The 24,900-nt window shown below is 50.1% G+C and overlaps 1 protein-coding gene and 1 long non-coding RNA gene across 15 annotated transcripts in view; both read right to left on the reverse strand.

Annotated features, from left to right (window-relative positions):
• Window positions 1–24,900, reverse strand: part of FBXO31 (F-box protein 31) — a 56,544-nt gene that overhangs the window by 29,957 nt on the left and 1,687 nt on the right. For 4 of the 14 annotated variants that reach the window (XR_013410821.1, XM_077983433.1, XM_077983427.1 and 1 more), the window contains 1 exon segment: window positions 4,130–4,201. The exons of 2 other annotated variants lie outside the window; for them this stretch is intronic. Coding sequence is in view for 6 of the 12 variants with exons in the window: in XM_077983427.1 (XP_077839553.1) it covers window positions 4,130–4,201 (72 nt within the window). In the remaining 6 variants the exon portion in view is untranslated. 14 annotated transcript variants of the gene reach the window in all.
• LOC144338159 (uncharacterized) lies at window positions 13,863–17,365 on the reverse strand. Its single transcript, XR_013412022.1, has 3 exons — window positions 17,316–17,365; window positions 16,443–16,524; window positions 13,863–16,308 (listed from the first exon to the last, which is right to left on the reverse strand). It is a non-coding gene; the product is annotated as an uncharacterized LOC144338159 (long non-coding RNA).

Below are 24,900 nucleotides of genomic sequence, written 5' to 3' on the forward strand. Positions count from 1 at the left end.
TGAGACAGACATGCGACATGAGGAGCCTCTCAGTGCTTGTCCCCTTGTATTGAAGAGCCCTTGCCCAATCACCTGAGGTCAGGAGTTCAAAACCAGCCTGGCCAACATGGCGAAACCCTGTGTCTACTAAAAATACAAAAAATTGCTGGGTGTCGGGGTGGGCGCCTGTAATCAACTCCTCAGGAGGCTGAGGCACGAGAACTGCTTGAACCCGGGAGGCGGAGGTTGCAGTGAGCCGAGATCACACCACTGCACTCCAGCCTGAGTGACAGATTGAGACTCTGTCAGGAAACAGAGGGGAGGGGGGGAGGGGAGGGGAGGGGGGAGGGGAGGGGGGAGGGGAGGGGGGAGGGGAGGGGAGGGGAGGGGGAGGGGAGGGGGGAGAGGAGGGGAAGGGACGGGAGGGGAGGGGAGGGGAAAGGACGGGAGGGGAGGGGACGGGAGGGGAGGGGGGAGGGGACGGGAGGGGGGAGGGGAGGGGAGGGAGGAGGGGAGGGGAGGGGAGGGGACGGGAGGGGAGGGGAGGGGAGGGGAGGGGAAGGGAGGGGAAGGGAGGGGAGGGGAGGGGACGGGAGGGGAGGGGAGGGGAGGGGACGGGAGGGGAGGGGAGGGGAGGGGAGGGGAGGGGAGGGGACGGGAGGGGAGGGGAGGGGAGACAGGACAGGACAGGAAAGGGGAAAGCCAGCACATTCGTGTCGGCACTGAGGAGGGACTGTTCTTGTCCATGCTCACAAGTTGACCGTCCCCTCTCTGCTCGCTGACTGCTCAGAGGAAGGACTGGTCAGTCTAGAACAGCACAAATGTCTTCAAACATTGCCCACCCCTCCTTTTCCACCTCAGCCCCTTCCAGCCCCGTGTTCCCTGTCCACAGACTGCTGAGAGGTCCTTTGGCTCTGACCTCCACTCAGCTGAACAGTTCACCTCAACAAGGCAGTGTTGTTAGCAGGCATGTAAGGCGTTCAGACACCATCTTGAAGCGTGCTAACCAAATCCAGGCACCTGCGCACCAACTTGAGGAAGGTCCCCTCGGTAAAGTGGGACCAGGCTCCCCACTGCAGCGATCTGCTGAGATCTGGCAGGACGTTCGGAGAAATTCTGGGAACGACCCTTATTCTTTCTGCTTTCAGTGGGTGTTTCTGGAAATTGGGCATTTATGAAACTTATGAAATTTATGAAAGATGTAGGTCTGCTCCCAACAGGCCATGCAGACTCATGCGCAATCTGGTGGATGGAAAGCAATAGTAGGGGCTCCACGAGCCTCAAGAAACTGCAACACGGCTTTTAGTGCGGGCAGGTGTTTTCAGTCTCTTCCTGGACAGCTGAAATTCACTGTCTCCATCACCACTCAACCACTCTGAGCTAATAAAAAGTGGAAACAGGCCAGGTGCGATGGCTACACCTGCAACCCCGACACTTTGAGAGGCCAGGGCGGGAGGACTGAGCGAGCCCAGGAGTACACCAACCTGGGCAACACAGTGAGGCCCCCGTCTCTACAAAAAGCTGAAAAACTAACCAGGCATGGTGGCACACGCCTCTAGTCCCAGCTACTAGGGAGGCTGAGGCAGGAGGCTCGCTTCAGCCCAGGAGTTCAAGGATACAATGAGCTGTGATTGTGCCACTGCACTCCAGCCTGGACAACAAGACCCTATCTCCAAGCAAAAGTGGAGACAGCATTAAATTCCTATGACTGTGGCTTAGAAAAGTTTCCAGAGCTCCATCAAAAGAATTCAGTTCTTTTTTTTTTTTTTTTCTGAGACAGAGTCTCGCTCTTGTCACCCAGGCTGAAGTGCAATGGCGTGATCTCGGCTCACTGCAACCTCCACCTCCCAGGTTCAAGTGATTCCCCCACCTCGGCCTCCTGGGTAGTTGGAATTACAGGCGCCTGCCACCACACCTGGCTAATTTTTGTACTTTTAGTAGAAATGAGGTTCACCATGTTGGCCAGGCTGGTCTCGAACTCCTGACCTCAAGTGATCCACCTGCCTCGGCCTCCCAATGCACTGGGATTATAGGCATGAGCCACCGCGCCTGGCCAAAAAGAATCAAGTTCCAAAGAGTCAACTGTTGGCCAGGCACGGTGGCTCACGCCTGTAATCCCAGAACTCTGGGAGGCCAAGGTGGGCAGATCACTTGAGGTCAGGAGTTCAAGACCAGCCTGGCCAACATGATGAAACCCCGTCTCTACTAAAAATACAAAAAAAATTGCTGGGCGTGGTGGTGCACGCCTGTAATCCTAACTACCTGGGAGGCTGAGGTGGTAGTATTACTTGAACCCAGGAGGCAGAGGTTGCAGCGAGCTGAGATTGTGACACTGCATTCCAGCTTGGGTGATAATGAGACTGTCTCCACCAAAAAAAAAAAAAAAAAGGAGTCCACTGTTGCTACCTGTATTTGTCTGTTGAGGGTATATACATATGTGATTTTTAATTTACATACGCTATTAAAATGTGACTAATAAAACTCAGAAGTCAACTATTCATATTTCGCTTTAGAATAAAAGTTTTAAAGCTTCTACTGTTCGTTCCTCTCTGCCTCGGCATGAATTTTCGCAGTAGCTCCTCAATAAACGATAAACGTGAAAACGTGCATTAAAGTGATCTCGACTGGTACTACCCAGAAACCACTGCAGAAACCCACAGGTGTGATCTCTGTCACAGCCGAACCAGAGCCACGCTGCGGCAAGTGAACGTGAAAGGATGACAAAAAGCCACGAGGTCCACTTGCTCCAGGACCAAAGCTGTCCCATGTGTGAATAAGGGGACCCTCCCCATGCAGTTCTTGGCCGTGCTGGCTGCCACAAAAGCCAAAGCTCGCAGGAGGTACATACGGCAGGTGTAAACGTCTCTGTACGCCATGTGCTCATAATCAGGGAGAATTTTCACAAAACGTCCCGACTTCACGCGAGGGTTTATACCTGAACAGACACAGCAGGGAAAGGGCTAAGGATGGCTCCCTTTTCAAGACTGTGCAAACAGCGTGCATACGACCCAATGCCCGCCCCTCACCAGTGTGATACAATCCCCTCATGTTTACGCAGCCACCCAGGACCCAGGGAGGCGGCTCTGAGAAGCCTGCTGGAGAGAACACTGTGACACGTTTTCCTTCCATAAGTGGCGCCACCAGAAACTCATAGTGGCAGCAACCTTGGGAATCCTTTCCACATTCGGTCACGCTCCTCCCGCAGCCAGCACACGCTAGGCAGGCCCCGGGCCACAGCTCACCGGGGCTCAGGAGGCGGGAGGGCAGGTGTCCTGGCCGGCGAGCATATGGGATGATTGTCTTTGAGAGGATATGGCCCAAGCGGCTTAAGAAACTCAAAGAGCATCTGCCTTGCAGAAATGAAAAAGAAAAAAGAAAAGAAGCTCAAAGAACAGTCAGAAGATGAAAACTTGTGGTATGAGACACGCATAGAAACCCTCTGACCATCAAAAAAAGCCAAGAGTTTCATCCAATGAGCAAGAAATGGGAAAGCATCTGGGCACTGAAGAAACACCTGCGGGAAGACAGCCTGGGGCCGAGGAGCTTCTGCCTGCTGGTGAATGTCACAGTGACTCTGGCACTGAAGAAACACCTGCGGGAAGACAGCCCGGGGCCGAGGAGCCTCTGCCTGCTGGTGAATGTCACAGGTGACTCTGGAAAGCGGGGGAGCCAGAGAAACATGAAACGGGGCTGGGGGGCTCAGCCTGCCCACAGAACACTGAAGGGAAGGAGAACTTCAGAAGGGGGGCCGCCTCTCCGTACCTGGGGGCTTGGACGGAAGGCACCACAGCTGCATTTCCCAATTACCACAGGCAGTCCCATCCTGAAGGTTGGAGGCCCAGAAACCAGAGAAACAGGCAGCTCCAGGAACACCCAAGTCGCTCTGGTGCTGCCTACATTTCTCAGCTCTAAAGGGCCTCTATGCCTAATAAAAGACACTAGTATCCAGAATGGGAGAACGGAGAACAGAGTGTCCCCTCCCTCAATTTCAGTGCTGTTACTACCAGTGCTGTATTCAAAATGTGACTGTAAGATGGTTTCTCAGAAAACAAAAGTATGGACTAAATCATTTTTATTATTTTTCATTGATGTGCACTGTCTGCTTCTGGTACAAAGTTAATCATGGATGATAACAAATAGATTCACTCACGCTTCGCGTAGACGTCCCGACAAGACACGCCTGTGATCTCCAACTTCCGCAAGTTTTCACAAACACCGTACTCTGTAACAAGAAACATTTGCAGAAATTTAAGATCAACAAGTCCTAATGAGACAGACATGGGCAGGTTGCTGACGGCTGGCAGGGGAGGTGTACACCTAACCTCAGCCCCATCTCCAGAGTACATCTGTCACTGTGGAGATTTCACTGACTTCTCCACATTCAGTCAACACCCTTCTTCACCAATGAAGACGTTATTCTCTTTTAGTCAATGTCACCCTTTACAAAATAATAATCTGCATTGTCTATTCTAATAAGCTCGAGAAGCCTAACCACACAAACCAACATCAGACAATCCCTAGTTTATGAACAAGGTGAGGCAGAATTCAGTTGTCTGGACACAGTGCCATGTTTCCATGGAAACAAGGTTACCACTGGTGTTAGGGTCCAGACAGGGCCAGAGGCCAGTCCATCCCACATACTTCCCTGTGCTGCCTGTGTGTTCAACTCAGCCCGAGCCTAGGAGGGGATCGTGCAAGACATGGGGGAAGGGGTGAACACTGTCCCTTCTCCACTGGCTAGGCTTGGCCAGGGCCCAGTGAAGGGCTCCTGGACACCTCCCCCGTCCCCTGTCCTCAAACCCTCACCTGCTGACAGCACCCTCCTCTCTGTCCCCTACTCCCACCCCACCACAGCTCCACTTTTCACAATCACCAACACCCAGCACATCCCAAGCAAAACCCCAGGTCCTTTAGCTTGGGTCTCCGCTAGCCTTTGAAAGGAAAGACCACCAGGGGCTAATCCACACAACCACAGAACTGCACGTGGGCCAAGAGCTGCTGCCACTGGCGATACCTGCATTCTGAGCTTTCCATGTACTATGTACCATGCCAAGTCATGCTGGGCATCACCTCACTGCATCCTACAGCAGGCCCATGAGAGAGGCACCACTGTCGTCTCCACTTTCTCAACAGAGAAAACAAGCGCAGAGAGGTGGCGTGACTCCACAAAGGAACTCGAGCTTATGGTCAGCTGGGACGAAAAATTGAAGCCTAGATCAAAAAGCTTCCTTCACAGTGAGAATGTGGCAGGGACACAACACGGGAGACAGGACGGGGTGGCTGGGTCTCCACACGGACCACTGCAGCTCACACTGACTGTGTTATGCCCTGTGCAGGTGTGAGAGCCTGACAGTCACCTTGAAGGTCAGGACCCTGCCCTGTGGCAGAGAGGGAAACTGGTGCCCAGTGAGGTTGGTGGCCGTCAGAGCTCATTCAGCAGTCATGATACAGGAACAAAGTAAAAAACAGAACCAAAGTACTGCCCCCCATCACATGCCTTTCGATAAGCCCTACTTGCCCGGAGGCCTCGTCCCTTCTTCTCAGTAACACGGATACTATTACCCCAATCCTTCTCTAACTGGAAGCACTGACAGTACTCAAAGTAAAGCTCGAGAAGCAGACAAGGTGGAGACAGCAGTTGAGACGAGGTAGCTGCTACTCAGCAAACCTCTTTCCAGTGGGGCCGTCCAGGCTCCTGCCTTGACAGCATGTCCCCTGCCTCCACTTCTGAACCCCAGGCTCCTGGACGGCCTGCGTCTCCTCTCAGGAGGCCTGCGGGTCCCCCTTAGTGGGAGGACCTGGGAAACCACATCCTAAATCCAGTAGGCTCCAGTGAGGAGTGCCCAGAGTGGGTCCCTGAATGAACACACCCAGCGAGGAGATGCATTTGAGTTCTTTGGAGAAAGAAACAGGAATGATAAGAGTGAGTCACTGAAGAGCTCCCGCAGAGCCCAGGGAGCTGCTGATTCCGGATCTAGGCCAGGGCTGCCCCGATGGAAACACAATGTGGGCCACAAACAGCATCGACATTTCCTAGGAGCCACATCAAAAAGGGAACAATTAAACAGGTTAAATTCATGGTTATATTTTATTTAACTCAATATAACCAATTATTATCATTTCAACATGTAGTCATTACTGAGTTATCTTTTTTTTTAGAGGTGGGGGGTGTCACTATGTTGCCCAGGCTGTAGTGTAGTGGCTACAGGTAAAACATACACACATACATACATTGATTGATGGATGGATGGAGTCTCGCTCTGTTACCCAGGCTGGAATGCAGTGGTGCAATCTCAGGTCACTGCAACTTCCGCCTCCCAGGTTCAAGCGATTCTCCTACCTCACCCTCCTGAGTAGCTGGGACTACAGGCGCACAACACCATGCCGGGCTAATTTTTGTATTTTTAGTAGAGATGGGGTTTCAATTCACCATGTTGGCCAGGCTGGTCTCCAACTCCTGACCACAAGTGATCCGGCCTCCCAGAGTGCTAGGATTACAGGCGTGAGCCACTGTGCATGGCCAGACTTTAAACATTTACTTATCAATTACTTTGTCGTTATGAGCAGGGGAGTCAGGGACCCCTGTCTTCACCGCAAACAGGTCTGGGGAGCAGGACCTTTGTCCTCCCTTCAGTCAGGGCCAGGGATGAGGAGCTGAGATGCAGCCTGAAGCAGTCCAGGGGCTGCTCTGACAACCATCCAGGCTGACTCCTGCTAATAATGACAGAGAAAAAACCAACACCAGGTGGGAGTTAAAAATAAAACAAAAGCCGGATGTGGTGGCTCACGCCTATAATCCCACCACTTTGGGAGGCTGAGGCGGGCGGATCACCTGAGGTCGGGGGTTCGTGACCAGCCTGACCATCATGGAGAAACCCCATCTCTACTGAAAATACAAAATTAGCCGGGCATGGTGGTGCATGCCTGTTATCCCAGCTACTCGGGAGGCTGAGGCAGAAGAATCGCTTGAACCCGGGAGGCGGAGGTTGTGGTGAGCTGAGATCGCGCCACTGCACTCCAGCCTGGGCAACAAAAGGAAGACTCTGCCTCAAAAAAAAAAAAAAAACCCAACACCGGCTCATCTCCTTTGCCTCATGGTCTATGGGCCTCCTGGGTGACTTGGGGCGTCTGACGCTTGCCTGTCAAGCAGGACCAAGGACTGGTAAGAATTTCTTCAGTGAAAATTTGTCAATGATAGAATAATAATGAGGAAAATTCTGCAATTGCCTCCAGAGAATTTTGTTTTAGACGAACTCTCCAATTGTCCAAGGTGACTGGCTAGAATGGCAAGAATAAATAGGTTTTTAATGCAAATGTCTTGCTACATGGTGAAGTGCTACAGGGAAATCAAAGAATGATCAGAGAAACGCACAGGGACTCTGTGACAGTCTGCTGAGAGGGACTCTCAGCAAAACCAACACTGAGCTGTGGAGGAAAAAGGCAAATGATAAAAAAAGACAGTCTGTGTTACAAATAACGGGAGCAGCGTCTTCATTTTTCATCTGTAAGTTAAAGGAACTGGACCGGATCATCTGTAAACTCCCCCTTCCAAGCTGTCAACAGCCTACGATTCTAGTTGGGGAAAAAAGAATATTCACCAGCAAATGTTTACAAATGGGAGGGCAAAGGGGACAGGCGCTGACGCAGAGCAAGGACGGGGAGGGCAGGGCTGGCGGGGTGAGAGCTGTGGCCGCAGGCTGGCAGCCGCCCCACCTCCTGTTCCATTACAATTTTATTTCGGTTATGTTGATACAACACAGTCTGTCCTTCCAAGTGATCACAGGAGTCCAGTTATTTCTGTCAAGTCAGCCAACCAGGAAGGGGCTGCAGACAAAGTGCGGCAACAGGGTCTCCACCAGGCCGCGGAGCTCATCCCGCAAGGCGCCTCACCACACAGGAGGGCTGACCCCAGGGAAACGTGTCACCAGGACACAGCTCGAAGCTCAAAAGGGGCCTGTGTGCTCTGTGCAGCTGCCAGACTCTGCCCTGAAGAATCACAGGGCACCTAGTGAGCACTGAAGCAGCCAAGAAGCCCTGGATGGCCAGGTATGCAGTGGGGAGGCACAGGGGGTGCACCTGGATGCAGCCAGACCTAGGCCAGTTCACGCTGACTCCTCTCCATTCCAGAAGTCCAGGGAGCATCTGTCAGTGTGGAAGTCAGAATGCTCAGGCCAAATACCGAGATCAACTAACTATTCAGGTTGAACCAGAGGCCTGGGCGGGGACATCTAACTGCCCACCCATCAGACTGAGGGACCCGGGCCACAGCCCTCCAGAATGCAGTACAATCACTAGTTATGGCTTATCAGCTACAGTGAACTCTGGGAGGAACTCCCACAACTAGCACCATCATTTAGTTTCACTTCACAGATTACAAAACATTTTACCTGGTGGCTCACGCCTGTAATCCCAGCACTTTGGGAGGCCAGGGCAGGCAGATTACCTGAGCTCAGGAGTTCAAGACCAGCCTGGGCAACATGGCGAGAGCCCATCTCTACAAAGAATACAAAAATTAGCCAGGCATTGTGGCACACGCCTATGGTCCCCACTACTCAGGAGGCTGAGGTGGGAAGACCATCTGAGTCCAGGAGGTGGAGGCTGCAGTGGGCCAAGATAATGCCACTGCAATCCAGCCTGAGTGACAGAGCGAGAGACCCCATCTCTTAAATCTACAGATCTATAGATATATCAGGCAGACCACCCAATAATTACAGCATTTTCTGTGAGGATATAAAGGTCTTTGCACTGATGACAGAAAGAGAAAACCAATCTGCTTTAAGGCAAGATTCAAACTAGGAGTAGAGGGAGGTAAACAGAGGCATGTGGAATGAATCTCTGGGCCAGGCCAAGGGGTCCGGACTTCTGCTGCAGGCAGAGGGGAGCCTCAAAAGGCTCCTCAGCAGGGGCAGTGAGCTCGCTGGCAAGGCAGAGGCTCTCAACCCCTCAGACCAATCCCACTCCTTAAAACAAATATTTACTAACACCTCCTGGATCCTCATGACAGCAAAGAAAGGATTCTATACACAATTGTAAACAATTAACATTGCCCTAATTGTAACAGGAAGGAATACAGAAATCCATCAAGGTGCGTTTTGCCTGGCTGCTCTGGGCGTGGTCCGAGGACCTGTGGCACAGCATCCCTGGGAGCCCAGCAGGGAGTCCCAGGCCCCACCCGGACCCATTGAATCAGCATCAGCATCTCAGCAAGATACCTGGGATGGCTGGAGGAGCTCTGCACAGGCTGTTAACATCTCTGCCCATGCAGCCCACCATATTCAGCACTGCCATGGCAACATGCATTTCCAAACAGTTTCTGGGAAAGTTCTGAGCAAAATACAGTTTCAGTTGACAGTATATGAAAAAACTGTATGAAAAACGCTGGGTATAGGTTGGGCACGGTGGTTCACACCTGTAATCCCAGCACCTTGGGAGGCCGGGCAGATCACTTGAGGTCAGGAGTTCAAGAACAGCCTGGCCAACATGGTGAAACCCCGTCTCTACTGAAAATACAAAAATTAGCCAGGTGTGGCAGTGGGAGCCTGTAATCCCAGCTACTCAGGAGGCTGAAGCAAGAGAATCACTTGAATCCAAGAGGTGGAGGTTGCCATGAGTCAAGATTGTGCCACTGCACTCCAGCCTGGGCGACAGTGAGACTCCAACTCAAAAACACAAAACAAAACAAAAAACTAATCGGTCAATGTCACCAAAACCAACCAGAGTCTAACAAACTGTCACAGCCCAGAGGAGGCAGAGGAGGCGCAAGGACTAAATGCCACGGGGGCTCCCAGACAGGATTCTGGGACAGGAAAAGGATGTGAGTGAAAACTGCGGCAATCTGAATCAAGTGCAGGCGTGGTTAAGGATAACAGATCACTATCGGTCCATTAACTGTGACAAATATGCCATACTAACAGAAGATGCTCACAACTGGGGAAACCACAGCATATGGGAACTCTCTGCCCTTCCTTGCAATTTTTTTTTTTTTTTTTTTTTGAGACGGAGTCTCGCTCTGTAGCCCAGGCTGGAGTGCAGTGGCCGGATCTCAGCTCACTGCAAGCTCCGCCTCCCGGGTTCACGCCATTCTCCGGCCTCAGCCTCCCGAGTAGCTGGGACTACAGGCACCCACCACCTCGCCCGGCTAGTTTTTTGTATTTTTAGTAGAGACGGGGTTTCACCGTGTTAGCCAGAATGGTCTCAATCTCCTGACCTCGTGATCCACCCGTCTCGGCCTCCCAAAGTGCTGGGATTACAGGCTTGAGCCACCGCGCCTGGCCTCCTTGCAATTTTTTAATAAATCCTGTAACATTTAGTTTATTTAGGGGGGAAAAAGGCTCCTTAACATAAAACACCTCCTAGGAGGCAACACCCATGGCTGTGGTGGCAAGGACCCAGGCAGAGGTGAACAGAGCAGGCAGGATCAGGGCAGAGGCCTGGAAACGCCCAGACAGAGTGCAAAGGGCCCTGAGCACTCCAGGTGTGGGAGAGCTGTCAGGGCAGAGCTGGGAGGCAGAGGGAGGCATGGGAGGGTCACCTGGAAACAGCCAGGGAGCAGGACTGGAAAGCGAGCTTCCAGGAAAGGAGTGGGCACAGAGATTGCCACTGAGGACAAATGGGAAAATATTTATGTACCACAGTTGCTGGAAAAAAACTGAACAAAAGAGCTCCAGCCAACAGGATCATCCACGATGGGCGCTACATGGAGAGAGCGGAGGCAGAGGGCAGACAGGCCGGCTGCTGGGAGTGTGACGTACACTCTTCTGCAAAGACAGGGGCACACATATCTAGGGGCAGATGGAGCACTCTCTGGCGACCTCCAAAATAGCAATGTGGAAAATAAAAAAGAACCAACAAGACGGGCACAAGTGCTCACACTTGTAATCCCAGCACTCTGGGAGGCCAAGGCAGGAGGCTTGCTTGAACACAGGAGTTCAAGACCAATCTGAGCAACACAGTGAGACCCCATCTCTATAAAATTTTTTTAAAAAATTAGCCAGGTGCAGTGGCACACCTCTAACACCAGCACTTTGAGACGTTGATGTGGGAGGATTTCTTGAGCCCAGGAGTTCAAGGTCGCTGTGAGTGACAAGCCACTGCACTCCAGCCTGGGCAACACAGTGAGACCCTGTCTCAAAAAAAAAAAAAAAAAAAAAAGGCCGGGCGCGGTGGCTCAAGCCTGTAATCCCAGCACTTTGGGAGGCCGAGACGGGTGGATCACAAGGTCAGGAGATCGAGACCATCCTGGCTAACCCGGTGAAACCCCATCTCTACTAAAAATTACAAAAAACTAGCCGGGCGAGGTGGTGGGCGCCTGTAATCCCAGCTACTTGGAGGCTGAGGCAGGAGAATGGCCTAAACCCGGGAGGCGGAGCTTGCAGTGAGCTGAGATCCGGCCACTGCACTCCAGCCTGGGCTACAGAGCGAGACTCCGTCTCAAAAAAAAAAAAAAAAGAAAAAGAAACAGAAAGAAATATGATGTTTGTGAATCCAAAGCAGGGATAAAATGATACTTGCATGTAACATAGGTTGTCAATCTGAGGGACTGTGGGTTGTCAACATCCCTGCAGATCACTCACCCTCAGACCAGCTCAGCAGGTCACACTCACCGAAGTCAGGAAATAATAACAACTGGCCTACCTGCTCTCACTGAGCCGAGCTCCGCACCACCCCCCACCCACTGAAGCACATCAAGATTCCCGGGGGGTTCTGCCAGTGTCCTGATAATCAGGTGGCTCTTCCTCTGGCCTACCTGCTCTCACTGAGCCAAGCTCCACACCACCCCTGCAAACCACTGGAGCACATCAAGATTCCCCAGGGGCAGAGGGCGGTTCTGCCAGTGCCCTGATGATCAAACGGCTTTTCCTGAGACCCACCTGTCAGCTGTCACTATTTCCTCTGACTCTCCATAAATACTCTGTCCTCTTCTTACACAAATGATGCACTTCAAATTCGTTAGTTACTGCATAATGAGACTGTAGCTTCAGTTTGCTGTGTGGTTTAAAGGACAGCCCCTTTCCAGGTTCCAGATGCCACCAGTGCACATGACACCTCACTGACAAAGCAGTCTGGACTGAGGGTGCTTTTCCTCTGATACTACGCATTTTCGTAGTCGTCTTAATGCTGCAGGCAAGATGCTCTGATTCCCTGCGCCAATGGCTAGATGGGCAGACACTGGAAAACGCATCCATTTCTGCTTGTTGTTTATGCTGCCTGAAGTCATAAGCCAGTCCTCTGCAAGCCATCAACACTGTTCCTGAGGCAGTTTCTCTCTGCTCAGATTGCTGAAGGCTGGTGACTTAGTTTCATGAATTTTCACTGAGCCCAAAGCATCCTCTAACCTGACAGAAACAATGCACGTAGCCTTTTATTAACTGCTTGGACTTCTGAATGAGTCCAAGGTTTTTAGCTAGGATAGCCACATCGACAGAGCCCAGGGCCGCCATCATTCTCTGGATACCTCACCAGCAAATGTACTGCTAATACCCAGTAGGAGATGAACTCGAGAACTTGATAAAGCATCCACAAAAATGCCATTAAAATTCAGAAGAAAAGCAAAATGATGTGCACAGTGCTAATGAATACAACAATCCTTAGTGGGTTTTTCCTGCTGTCACCAAAAGGTCACGACAAATGAACCAGAGGAGAATAAATGTCATTCTGACCCAACTGCTCCTATAAGGAATTTTCCACATGATGAAAAAAGTCTTTTAAAACACAGGGGTTAAGAACAATTACACATCCTTTTATGGTTCTATAAACCTTCTCATAAGTCATCAAGGGAAACTGCCCTTAACACAGCTTTCAGGCCAGTGTCCTTTCCAGCAACCATGCACCCTTCCTTCCAGAAACACTGGCAAGTGTTAACTCCCACCCTGCTGCACAGACCCAACCCAACTCCAGACGGCCAGCGTGACCTGTGCTGCCCACCCGCTTCCAGGCAACAGGTTCAGTGTTGCAGGCTGTTAACGCGGTGTCCTCGCTAAAAGTTTCCTTACTAATCTACTTCCCTTTTTTTTTTTTGCCTTTGTAAGAGGAAGTGTTCTTGGTAATTATCTACCTCAATAGTTTCAGAAAGAGGAACAGATAACCTCAGTCCAACATGACTGGCAGTTGGCAAAATCCAGCAAAGCAGCTGTTCTGATTGCTAAGGAATTAATTTAGATGCTTTCTTTGTTTTTTGTTTATTTGTCTTTCTGAGACAGTTTCACTCTTGTTGCCCAGGCTGGAGTGCAGTGGCGCCATCTCAGTTCACTGCAACCTCCACCTCCCAAGTTCAAGTGAGTCTCCTGCCTCAGCCTCCCGAGTAGCTGGGATTTCAGGTGCCCGCCACCACACCTGGCCAATTTTTGTATTTTCAGTAGAAACGGGGTTTCACCATGTCTCAAACTCCTGACCTCAAGTGACCTGCCTGCCTTGGCCTCTCAAAGTGCCAGGATTACAGGCGTGAACCACTGCACCCAGCCTTTATTTTTTTTCTTTTTTGTTTCACTTGCTCATGTGAGAGGAAATTTTCTGATTGGAATATTTGAAATGGCAATTTAGTTTTGTTAGCATGGTAAAAATAAACATAAAAGCTACCATTTTACCCACTGTTGACTGTACGGCTCAGGGACACTAAGTACCTTCATATCGCTGTGCGGCCTCCTCCGCCATCCACGCGTAGAACCTTTTCACCTTCCCTAACAAACTCTGTCCCCACTGAGCGGCACCTCCACATTTCCCCAGCCCCTTCCTCGGCACCCACCATTCTGCTTTCTGTCTCTCTGCTGTTGACTACTCCAAGGCACCTCCTCCGAGTGGAACCATGCCGTACTTGTCCTCTGGTGACTGTTTATTTCACTTAGCATAATGTCCTTCAGCTCCGCGCATCACCAGGATTTCCTTCCTTTTTAAGAATGGATCGCGTTCCATCCTGTGGGGACCACACTGTGTTCATCCGTTTATTCATAGATGGGCACTCAGGATGCCTCCGCCTTTTGACTATTGTGAACAAAACTGCTTTGGACAGAGGTGTCAAAATGTCTGAGTCCCTTCCTTTCTTTTTTGGGGGGTATATACCCAGAAGGAGAATTGCTAGATCACGAGGTATTTCTAAGTTTACACTTTTTAGGAACTATAATACTGTTTTCCACAGTGTGACTATTTTTCACAAATTTCTCTTGTTTTTGAGACTGGGTCTCACTTTGCCACCCAGGTGACAGAATGAGATTCCGTCTCAAAAATAAATAAGAACATTTCCAAAAAAAAAAAAAAGCTATTTAAAAGCTGTTTTGCCAAGAGGAACAAAACAGCCCAGTGACCTGACCTGAGTCCAGCTACACTGAAGCTGCGTCCTCTTGTGACTCAACTGCCAGGGGTCACCAACCTCTGCACATGGTCTTCTTGTCCAACAGAGCTCATTGCTGAGTGGTGGCCCTTACTGGAAACCCCACCCCTGCAGCACAGGCCCAAATGGGGCCTGCATCTAGTCCGTCTCTCTGGAGGGAGTGGTTTGGAAGAGCCCTTACTATCCCCGTCCCACTCTCCCCTCCCTCTCAGGGGCCCGGGGAAGACTCATCTGCTTCACGAGCACCCCCAAACCCTGGGAAGGGAAGATGAAGAGGACGGGAGGTGCACCCTGGCCAGCATGGCCAAGCCCGCACTCAGCACACCGGGACAGGAGGGACAGGGACACAGAGAGTCACTATTCTGTGCTCAGCACTGGCACTAGGGGGGACTGCAGTAAGAAAGCACTTGGCATCATCCTCCCAAAAGCACCACTTGAGAAAGGCACCACGCTAAGAAGCTGTCTGGGGCAACTTGGCAGGTGCCTGGGCATGGAGAGAGCTTCGCCCAGCCCCAGGGCACTCAACACCAGGGACTGCAGTCAGCACTGCAGATTTCAGCTGGAAGGGCTGCGCCAGCCACCAACCGCCAGACCCAGGGGAACAGGAGCCTGTGGGTGGGGATGACTGAGGAGCCAGCGGGGTGACCCCGGGCATGCAGGCGGGGAACCCGAGGGAGAGGGCCCTGTGGGACAGGCAGAGGCAGACACTGTGGCCCCTGGGACACTGCTGGGCCTCAGTCTCCCTGGAGGAGAGGGAAGCTGGGAGCAGAGGGGGTGGCAAGTGCTGAGGGACCTGCTGGCTGGTGACCTACCAGCTTTACACTCAGTTTTCCAAATAAAACCAAAAGACGACACTGATTGGAAAGACTGCGTCTGTGTTTGCGCTAAATTAGGGGATAATTACAATCCGTTGGAAATATGGCTTAAATTCTTCTGCTTCTGAGGCTAAAAAGGAAGTTAAGGCACAGGAAATGAGCTGGCGGTGGCAGAGGGGACGTGCTCCCAGGCTCCAAGAACAGCACTCCAACTGCGGCCCGGCACTCCCCAACACTCCCAGCTCTGTAGCCATCAGCTTGACTGCATGGAAAACGTGCTGTTTTTAAATAATGCAGCAGATCTGCAAACACTCCCACGGCCAGCGTCCTCTTAGGACGGAATGGAAAAGACAAAGCCTGGGCACAGCCCCCAGGCATCTCCTATCAAACACCAGAGTATGTGGGTGCTAAACGATAAGGTGACCACTGAGCCAGCGTGCCTCCTGCTCAAACAGTCTCATCCCTGCAGTGACAGTCTCCATGTGGACAGGAGCCTTGAGAAGCCTGGCGCCTCCAGCCAGGACTTACGCCCCTCCTCTGGCACCCACGACAGGCACCCACTGGCCAAGGGAGCCCCCTTTCGCTAAGATGCAGTGGTCATCCCCGATACCACTCCTTCCCAAAGGACACAAACAATCACTCGGTGACGCTGTTTGCGACCCTTCTGTGAGTCTGACTCCACAATCCTATCACCCAGGACCTTCCTGGGACTTCAGACGCGTCCTTTTCCTCCACTCGTGCCAGGAAGGCCTGATGAGTCCTGGCTAATTCTCTCCATCGCTCCGGTGGCCGGGGACGGTGTCACCGTCACAGGACGCTGACCCAGAAAGGGGAAGACAGTAGAGACACACTTGTTTTTTGAGAGGACACTTGTTCCGCTCCAAGGTCCCAAGACGCCCTGTGTGTACATGCCCTTTCCAGACAGAAAGACAGACCCCAGACCCTCAGATGCATTACGTCATCGCATTACACACAGAATCAGTGAGTGTGCAGCGCCAGGACCTCTAGAAACCAATCAGTTCTCCTGGGCAAGTCGGCAAGGAGCAACCTGTAGCTTGTGCCGACCTCCTGTAAGTTAGAAGGTCTTAACCATCTGGGAATGAAGCCCAGCTGGTTTTAGCCTTATTTTACTCCATCTTAAACAGCCCCTAATGGCCGGGCGCGGTGGCTCACACCTGTAATCCCAGCACTCTGGGAGGCCGAGGCGGGCAGATCACGAGGTCAGGAGATCGAGACCATCCTGGCTCATACAGTGAAACCCTGTCTCTATTAAAAATACAAAAAAATTGCTGGGCGTGGTGGCGGGCGCCTGAGGTCCCAGCTACTCTGGGAGCTGAGGCAGGAGAATGGCGTGAACCCAGGAGGCAGAGCTTGCAGTGAGCCGAGATCGCGCCACTGCACTCCAGCCTGGGTGACAGAGCGAGACTCCACCTAAAATATATATATACATATATATATGTATACATACACACACACACACACACACTCCTGAAGCCATTTTTTTTTTTTTTTTTTGAGACGGGGGCTCACTTTGTCTTCCAGGCTAGAGTGCAGCGGTATGAACAAGCTCACTGCAGCCTTGACTTCCTGGGCACAAGCAATCTTCCAGCCTCCCTCAGCCTCCCTCAGCCTCCAGAGTAGCTGGGACTACAGGTGTACGCCACCACGCCCCAAAGCCAACTTTTAAACCACTAACTTGCCCCTTCAACTTCTTCCTGAGATGACCCCTCCAGTTTCAGCCACGTTTAACCACAGCCATAGTTCTCATGTTGTGCATCAGCAAATCAAAAGAGAACAGAAATAGCACTTTCTTCTGCATTCAAAAACAACATTAAATACTGGCTTTAAATTTCCCATTTTTATCCTACAGATCAGACAGTACAGATGCTTTTCAACTTGGGACAGGATGACATCCCAATAAACCCACTGTAAATACGAAGGCCAGGCATGGTGTTCATGCCTGTGATGCCGGCACTTTGGGAGTCCAAGGCAGGAGGTTCCTTTGAGGCTAGGAGTTCCAGACCAGCCTGGGCAACACAGTGAGACCCCATCTCTACAGAAAATACAAAAAAATGTAGCCAGGCGTGGTGGCACATGCCTATAGTCCCAACAACTTGACACAGGCTGAGGCAGGAGGATTCCTCGAGCCCAGGAGGTCAAAGTCGCTGTGAGCCATGATCGCACCACTACACTCCAGCCTGAGCAGAGTGGGGCCCTGTCTCAAAAAAAAGAAAAAAAAAAAAAAAAGGGAGGAAAATGTGGTAAGTTGAAAATGCATTGACTACTTGACAACTCCTAACCTACGCAACATCACAGCTTAGCCTAGCCCACCTTAAATGAGCCCAGAACACTTAACTTAGCCTCCAGCTGCGCAAAATCATCGAAAATCACTTCATTGTATAACAAAGCGTTGACTATCTCGTGATTTATCGGGGGCTGCGCTGAAAGTGGAAACAGAATGGCTGCATGGGTATGCGCAGCTGTTTCTGCCAAATGCGTATCGCTCTCGTGCCAGGCGAACAGTCCTAAGTCCGACTGTCTGTATAGGAAAAGGGTATTTCTAGCGATGATGAAATTTAGACCCACCCTAGGCTTACAATGGACAAAAATGTTGTACGAATATTATTCCACGTAACATTAAAGTATTTACCATTCACGGAGGAAATGTCAAGCTATGAATTCTAAGTTCAAAACCGGGCACCGTAGGGACCCTGCTGGCTCATGGGCCTCGCTCTCCAGAGTTCAGGGAGGAGTATGCGCCTGAGTCATTCCTGTTTTTAAACTTAATCTTTTGTTATTATTTGAATGCTTTGATTCAGAATGATGCTCTGAATTTCCAAAGCATATCAGCTTTAGGCAGACTTCATAAAGTAGCTCATAAATGAACAGTGCCGGCCGGGCGTGGTGGCTCAAGCCCGTAATCCCAACATTTGAGAGGCCGGGGCAGGCAGATCACCTGAGGTGAGGAGTTCAAGACCAGCCTGGCCAACATAGTGAAACCCTGGCTCTACAAAAAATACAAAAATTAGCTGGGCATGGTGGTGCGCCTTTGTGATCCCAGCTACTTGGGAGGCTGAGGCAGAGAACTGCTTGAACCCGGGAGGTGGGGGTTGCAGTGAGCCGAGATCACGCCATTGCTCTCTCCAGCCTGGGCAACAGAGTGAGACTCTGTCTCAAATAAGAAATAAATAAATGAACAGTGCCAAAATGGGCTGGCATTTCATAACACATCAACGAAACACTCAACGACTAACCAAAACAAGCCCAGGCAGGGCCAAAGCAAGAGAGGCAGCCAGCTCCTGCCCTAGCACCCCAGAAAGTGAGGGCTTCCTTATAGTCCTCAGGCAAGGAGCTGCCAGAGGCCGCAAGGGCGACACATCAAAGAAGGGCCCTGCGCCCACCCTGCCAGGCCCTGCAGGCTGGAGTAGGTTTGGTTTTGTTTCCTGTCCGGAGAAGGAGCCCTTATTTGTGATCTGCCTGTCCCAGCATCAGAAGTACAGACATGGCTTTCAGTGGGAACTCCCTTCACCTGCCCAAAGAAACACTATTAGAAAAGATTTAACCCACCAGCTCCAAGCTGCCCCTGCCACCAGCGTTAGCCTGAGTCACTCCACTTCCTGACATGCAGGGGCCAGAGAGGCCACAGTAGTATAAAAATAACCAACTTACTATTGCCAACGGGACACTGGAAATCTTCAGCTTCTCACTGACCAAACATATTATAAACAACCACCTCATTTCCAGTTGCCAGTGTATTCTCCCTGCCCCCTACTGCCAAAGCACCCTATCCCTTTAGAAAGAGCCTTAAACACGCAAGCCTCACCCACACCCTAAAGTCAGTCATGGCCCAAAATTCTCTGAAGCATTAAAAGACAGGCAGAGGTTCCCTTTTTCCCACTCCCATTTTGGTTGCTTGTTTTCTGTTCTAGGAAACTCAATTTTTTTTTTTTTTTTTTTTTTTTTGAGACAGAGTCTTGCTCTGTCACCCAGGCTGGAGTGTAGTGGTGCAATCTTGGCTCACTGTAACCTCTGCCTCCAAGGTTCAAGCTATTCTCCTGCCTCAGTCTCCCAAGTAGCTGGGATTACAGGTGTGAGCCACCACGCCCAGCTAATTTTTGTATTTTTAGCAGAGACGGGGTTTTACCATGTTGGCCAGGCTGGTCTCGAACTCCTGACCTCAAATGATCTGCCCGTCTTGGCCTCCCAAAGTGCTGGGATTACAGGTATAAGACATCTCACCCAACCCCATTATTAAATTATAGAAAGTATTCAGCATCTGTAAAAAGAAGAAAATAAATACAGAAAGCAGACAAGTAAACACTGGGTGGTAAACACAGAAATCAGCCTCACTCACCACCCCCCAAGACACTAAAAACTGGAGCCACCCTATACCCCTGCCAGGATGCCAGGTGGGCAAGGACCATGCACCTCCCAGGCAGCCCAAGCTCTGCTCCTGCTCACAAGGCTGGGGCCAGCCCCATTTCTCACTTGAATTGGCCTGCCCTTGACCTTATCAGCATCCACCATAACCAAATGTTAGGAAAGATGAAGTTTCGGGGCTCAGAGAACTAAGACCAGATCTGTCTCATATGTGACTATTCCTATCTGTATTTCCAAACACAATTAGACTAACAAAGACAGACACCTGTAATACCACACAGGCTTGCCCACGTTCTGATGCCTGACCTAGGTGAGGTAGAATTAAAGCTGCCACGGTGAACTCGTGAAACTGAAAATCTAGCTGTCTACCATGTTCGTAACTTTGGGGTGTAAACTGATCACTTAAGCATAAAGTTTGAAATCTATAATTTTGATTAAAGTTGGAAATTTTAGGCTGGGCACTGTTGCTCATGCCAGTAATCCCAGCACTTTGGGAGGCCAAGGCAGGTGGATCACTTGAGCCCAGAAGTTCCAGACCAGCCTGGGCAACATGGTAAAAATCTGTCTCTACAAAAAAATACAAAAATTAGCCAGGTGTGTTGGCACGTGCCTATAGTCTCAGCTACTCAGGAGGCGAGGAGTACGCCTGAGAAGTCAAGGGCTGTAGTGAGCCATGATCGTGCCACTACACTCCAACCTGGGTAACATCACGAGGGAGACCCTGTCCCAAAAAAAAAGTTGGAAATTTTGCCAAAGTCACTATAAACGAAGTTGAAAAGCAAATGACTATAAACAGTGAGGAAATGTTTTGCAATATATTAAACAGGCCAGACACAGCGGCTCACACCTGTAATCCCAGTACTTTAAGAGGCCAAGGCAGGCGGATCACTTGAGTCCAGGAGTTTAAGACCAGCGGGGGCAACACAGTGAGACCCCAACTCTACAAAATAATACAAAAAAATTAGCTGGGTGTGGTGGTGCACGCCTGTACTCCCAGCTTCTTGGGAGGTTGAGGTGGGAAGATCACTTGAGCCCGGGAGGTTGAGGCTGTAGTGAGCTGTGACTGCACCACTACACTCTAGCCTGGCTGACAGAAGGAGACCCAGTCTCAAAAAAAAAAAAAAGAAAGAAAGAAAAAAGAAAAAACATGTATATGTTCAAAAAAAAAAAAAAAAAAGAAGAAATTTAGGCTGGGCACAGTGGCTCACGCCTGTAATCCCAGCACTTTGGGAGCCTGAGGCAGGCAGATTACCTGAAGTTGGGAGTTCGAGACCAGCCTGATTAACATGGAGAAACCCCCGTCTCTACTGAAAATACAAAAAATTAGCCAAGCATGGTGGCGCACACCTGTAATCCCAGTTATTCCGGAGGCTGAGGCAGGAGAACTGCTTGAACCTGGAAGGCAGAGGTCACAATGAGCCAAGATCGCACCATTGCACTGCAGCCTCGGCAACAAGAGCGAAACTCCATCTCAAAAAAAAAAAAAAAAAAAAGAAATCTATCCAGGTTACAGAAATAAAATCCACAAATCAAAGAAACAGTAATAGGAAAAAGAAGCAAAAATGAAAGATAAACACATAAAATAAATCCAAATGGTCAATAAATATATTTTTTAAATGTGCACCTTCACCAGTTATCAGGCAAATGCAAAATAAAATGGCACAAAATAAAAATGCAAAACAAATGGTTAATAAAATTCACCCAACTGGCATCTATTTTTAAAGAGGAATCATTAAAATTAGAGAGAATGTAGCAGAATTAGAGAATTCACTGGATTAAATGAGAACCTTAAAATGCTGGGAAGACACACGGCAGCTACTGTGCGATACTGCATCCAGGCAGTTAAGTTTCTCCTTCTGTGACTTGCCCGTCCATGGCCTGGTGACAGGTGTACAAAGAAGGGAAATCACTCTGGGAAGCATCTAGCAAAAGTGCTTATCTCACCCCTGACTACCCCAGCAACACCACTCCTGGATATAATCCTCAGAGAAATGTTCAAATATATATGCATCCAAACATATGAGAGTGTTCACTGCCACACTGCAAGCAGTGAAAAAATAAAAATAAGCAAAAGAACTCTGTGACCACTCAGAGTTATGAACCATCACATACCTTTTTTTTTTTTTTTTTTTTTTTTTTTGAGATGGAGTCTTACTCTCGTACCCCAGGCTGGAGTGCAATGGCGTGATCTCGGCTCACTGCAACCTCCACCTCCCAGGTTCAAGCAATTCTCTGCAGGAGATCAGTCAGAGTGGTGGGAAAAACCATAGGGAAAGGATGCAAACCTACTGAAAGGTGGGAAGGTTCTGCAGAGCCCCGCGGGAGAAGAGCTGAAGGCAGCTGTCCTATAACCCTGAGGCAGAGGGCATGGAGTAGATAAAAGGATTGTGGAGGAATTTATCTTAAACAGGCTTGTTTACTTATGTTGACCAGGAACTGACCTTTGATCATCAGCACATGACGTCCCCTGCAAGGGGAGCAATAAATGTTAATTACCTGCAGGCTGTGTTTGCTCCAGGTTTTTCTGCATTGTGCCTGCACTGAATAAAAGCAAGCAAGCAGCTCCAGCTTCTCGGGGCTGCTCTCTGGCCACTAGAGCCAGGAAGTCACCCAGCTGCTCTTATATTGCATACCTGTGTCTGAGTACTCATTTCATCCATCAGCTAGGGCCTGTGGGACAGACCTGCCAATTCTCTTGCCTTGGCCTCCAGAGTAGCTGGGATTACAGATGCCCACCACCACGCCCAGCTAATTTTTGAATTTTTAGTAGAGACAGGGTTTCACCATGTTGGCCAGGCTGGTCTCCAACTCCTGACCTCGGGTGATCTGCCCGCCTTGGCCTCCCAAAGTGCTGGAATTACAGGTGTAAGCCACCGCGCCCGGCCCGCATACCATTTAAAAAGGCAGAACTAAACTTAAATGTATTAACATGAATAGAACTTAAAAATACAACTTGGGCCGCGCTGCACTCCAGCCTGGGTGACAGAGCTAGACTCTGCTCAAAAAAAAAAAAAAAAGGCCAGCCGCGGGGGCTCACACCTGTAATCCCAACACTTTGGGAAACCAAAGCAGGCAGATCACGAGGTCAGGAGATCAAGACTATCCTGGCCAACACCGTGAAACCCCATCTCTACTAAAAATACAAAAATTAGCCGGGCATGTCAGTGGGCGCCTGTAGTCCCAACTACTTGGGAGGCTGAGGCAGGAGAATCGCTTGAACTCAGGAGGCAGAGGTTGCAGGGAGCCGAGAATGCAACACTGAACTCCAGCCTGGAGACAGAGCGAGACTCCATCTCAAAAAAAAAAAAGACAAAGGAACCAAAAGCAAATATGACAAATGATTTAAGTTATTTATTGGGGATGGCTGGAAATATGCTTGGTTTATCATTTTTGTTGCGACAGGGTCTCACTCTGTCACCCGGACTGGAGTGCAGTAGCATGATTACAGCTCACTGCAGCCTCAACCGCTCCAGGGTCAGGTGATCCTCCCACGTCAGCCTTCCACAAGCACACACCACCATGCCTGGCTAACTTTTGTATTTTTTGTAGAGATGGGGGTTTCACCATGTTGCCCAGGCTGATCTTGAGCTCCCGGGCTCAAGTGATCCGCTGGCCTTGGCCTGCCAAAGTGTGTTTTTAATGTCTCAAAATGAAAATTCTCCTGTTAGCAGGTCACCTGGGTGAACAACATGCTTTCAATCTACGTCACGATGTCTGGTGTCCCAGGACAGCTGCACTGAGAACCACAGCAGTGGGAAAGAAAGGACTGAAGGGTTCTGTCTGTCCCCAGTCGCTTTCTACATCTCCATCAGGACTTTTCATATTTCTGTTAGCAATTCTAAGAATTTATTCTGAGCTGTAATTCCAGTTTTTCTATGGTATACCTTTGACTTTTTGATTACACAAAAAACTGTCTGTTATCCCTCTGCTGAGCCATATACACCTTACAGTTTCCCAGGCAAACCCCCCAGAGGTCACCACACAGCTCTGGCTGCCTGATGGAGAAACTTCAAAGCACAACAAGGGAATGTGAGTCTTACAGCTACACAAAGTGCAAATCAGAGCAAATGGGGAGACTTCACAGGGAAAGAGAAAATGGAACTGCCTCAATTTTAAATGGAATTCAATTTTAAAATGTAAAAAGAACTTTACTTTCCGTGTACATGACAAAAATTTAGTATTACTAATACTCAGTTCTCACAATTTGTAAGACAAAAATAGACACTCTAAGAGAAAAAGACAAAAATAGACACCTTAAGAGAAAAAAAGACCAAAAAAGACACAAATAGGGAATTCGCAAAAAAGCACAATAAAAGGCCGGGCGCGGTGGCTCACGCCTGTAATCCCAGCACTTAGGGAGGCCGAGACAGGCGGATCACGAGGTCAGGAGATCGAGACCAGCCTGACTAACACGGTGAAACCCCGTCTCTACCAAAAAAAAATACAAAAAACTAGCCGGGCGAGTTGGCGGGCGCCTGTAGTCCCAGTTACTCGGGAGGCTGAGGCAGGAGAATGGCGTGAACCCGGGAGGCGGAGCTTGCAGTGAGCTGAGATCCGGCCACTGCACTCCAGCCTGGGTGACAGAGCGAGACTCTGTCTCAAAAAAAAAAAAAAAAAAAAAAAAGCACAATAAAAATAGCCAAGAATCCACATCTACCAGCTACCATCGAGGGGAGAAGGCTTCACAGGCATCACCTCATTCACCCTCCAAGTGCCTCCGGGAGCAGCACTTCCCACTCATGCTCCCAACAGGACTTGGGAAGGTGATGCGGCTTGTCCAGATCTCACAGAAGATAAACGGAGCCTGGGCTGTGGCCCAAGTTGGCTGACTCCAAATCTGGGGCCTTGACCATTAAACAACAAAAATAAAATGACGATCTCTACTGCCCAGGAGGACTTGGAGAAAGGGATCTTCTCATGCAGACCTACTTGGGGTGCAAACTCAAAGAGCCCAACAACAGGTTGCAAAGGTTTTATCAACGTGCAAAGTGTGTTTTTAATGTCTCAAAATGAAACCCACAATCCTGCAAACCCACAATCCCACTTGAGGAAGCGCACCCTGCCCACCGGCGGGAGGGCTCACACCTGTAATCCCAACACTTTGGGAGGCTGAGGCAGGCGAATCATGAGGTCAGGAGTTCGAGACCATCCTGGGCAACACAGAGAAACCCCCCGTCTCTACTAAAAATACAAAAATTAGCCAGGCCTGGTGGCGCGCGCCTGTAGTCCCAGCTACTCCGAGGCTGAAGCGGGATAATCACTTGAACCTGGGAGGCGGAGACTGCAGTGAGCCAAGACCGCGCCACTGCACTCCAGCCTGGGTGACAAAGTGAGACTTCGTCTCAAAAAACAAACAAACAAAAAAAACACGAAGGAAGTGCACCCTACCAAGACAATCTCAGA

This window comes from Macaca mulatta, chromosome 20, assembly GCF_049350105.2.
Source record: "Macaca mulatta isolate MMU2019108-1 chromosome 20, T2T-MMU8v2.0, whole genome shotgun sequence".
Classification (NCBI taxonomy): Eukaryota; Metazoa; Chordata; class Mammalia; order Primates; family Cercopithecidae; genus Macaca; species Macaca mulatta.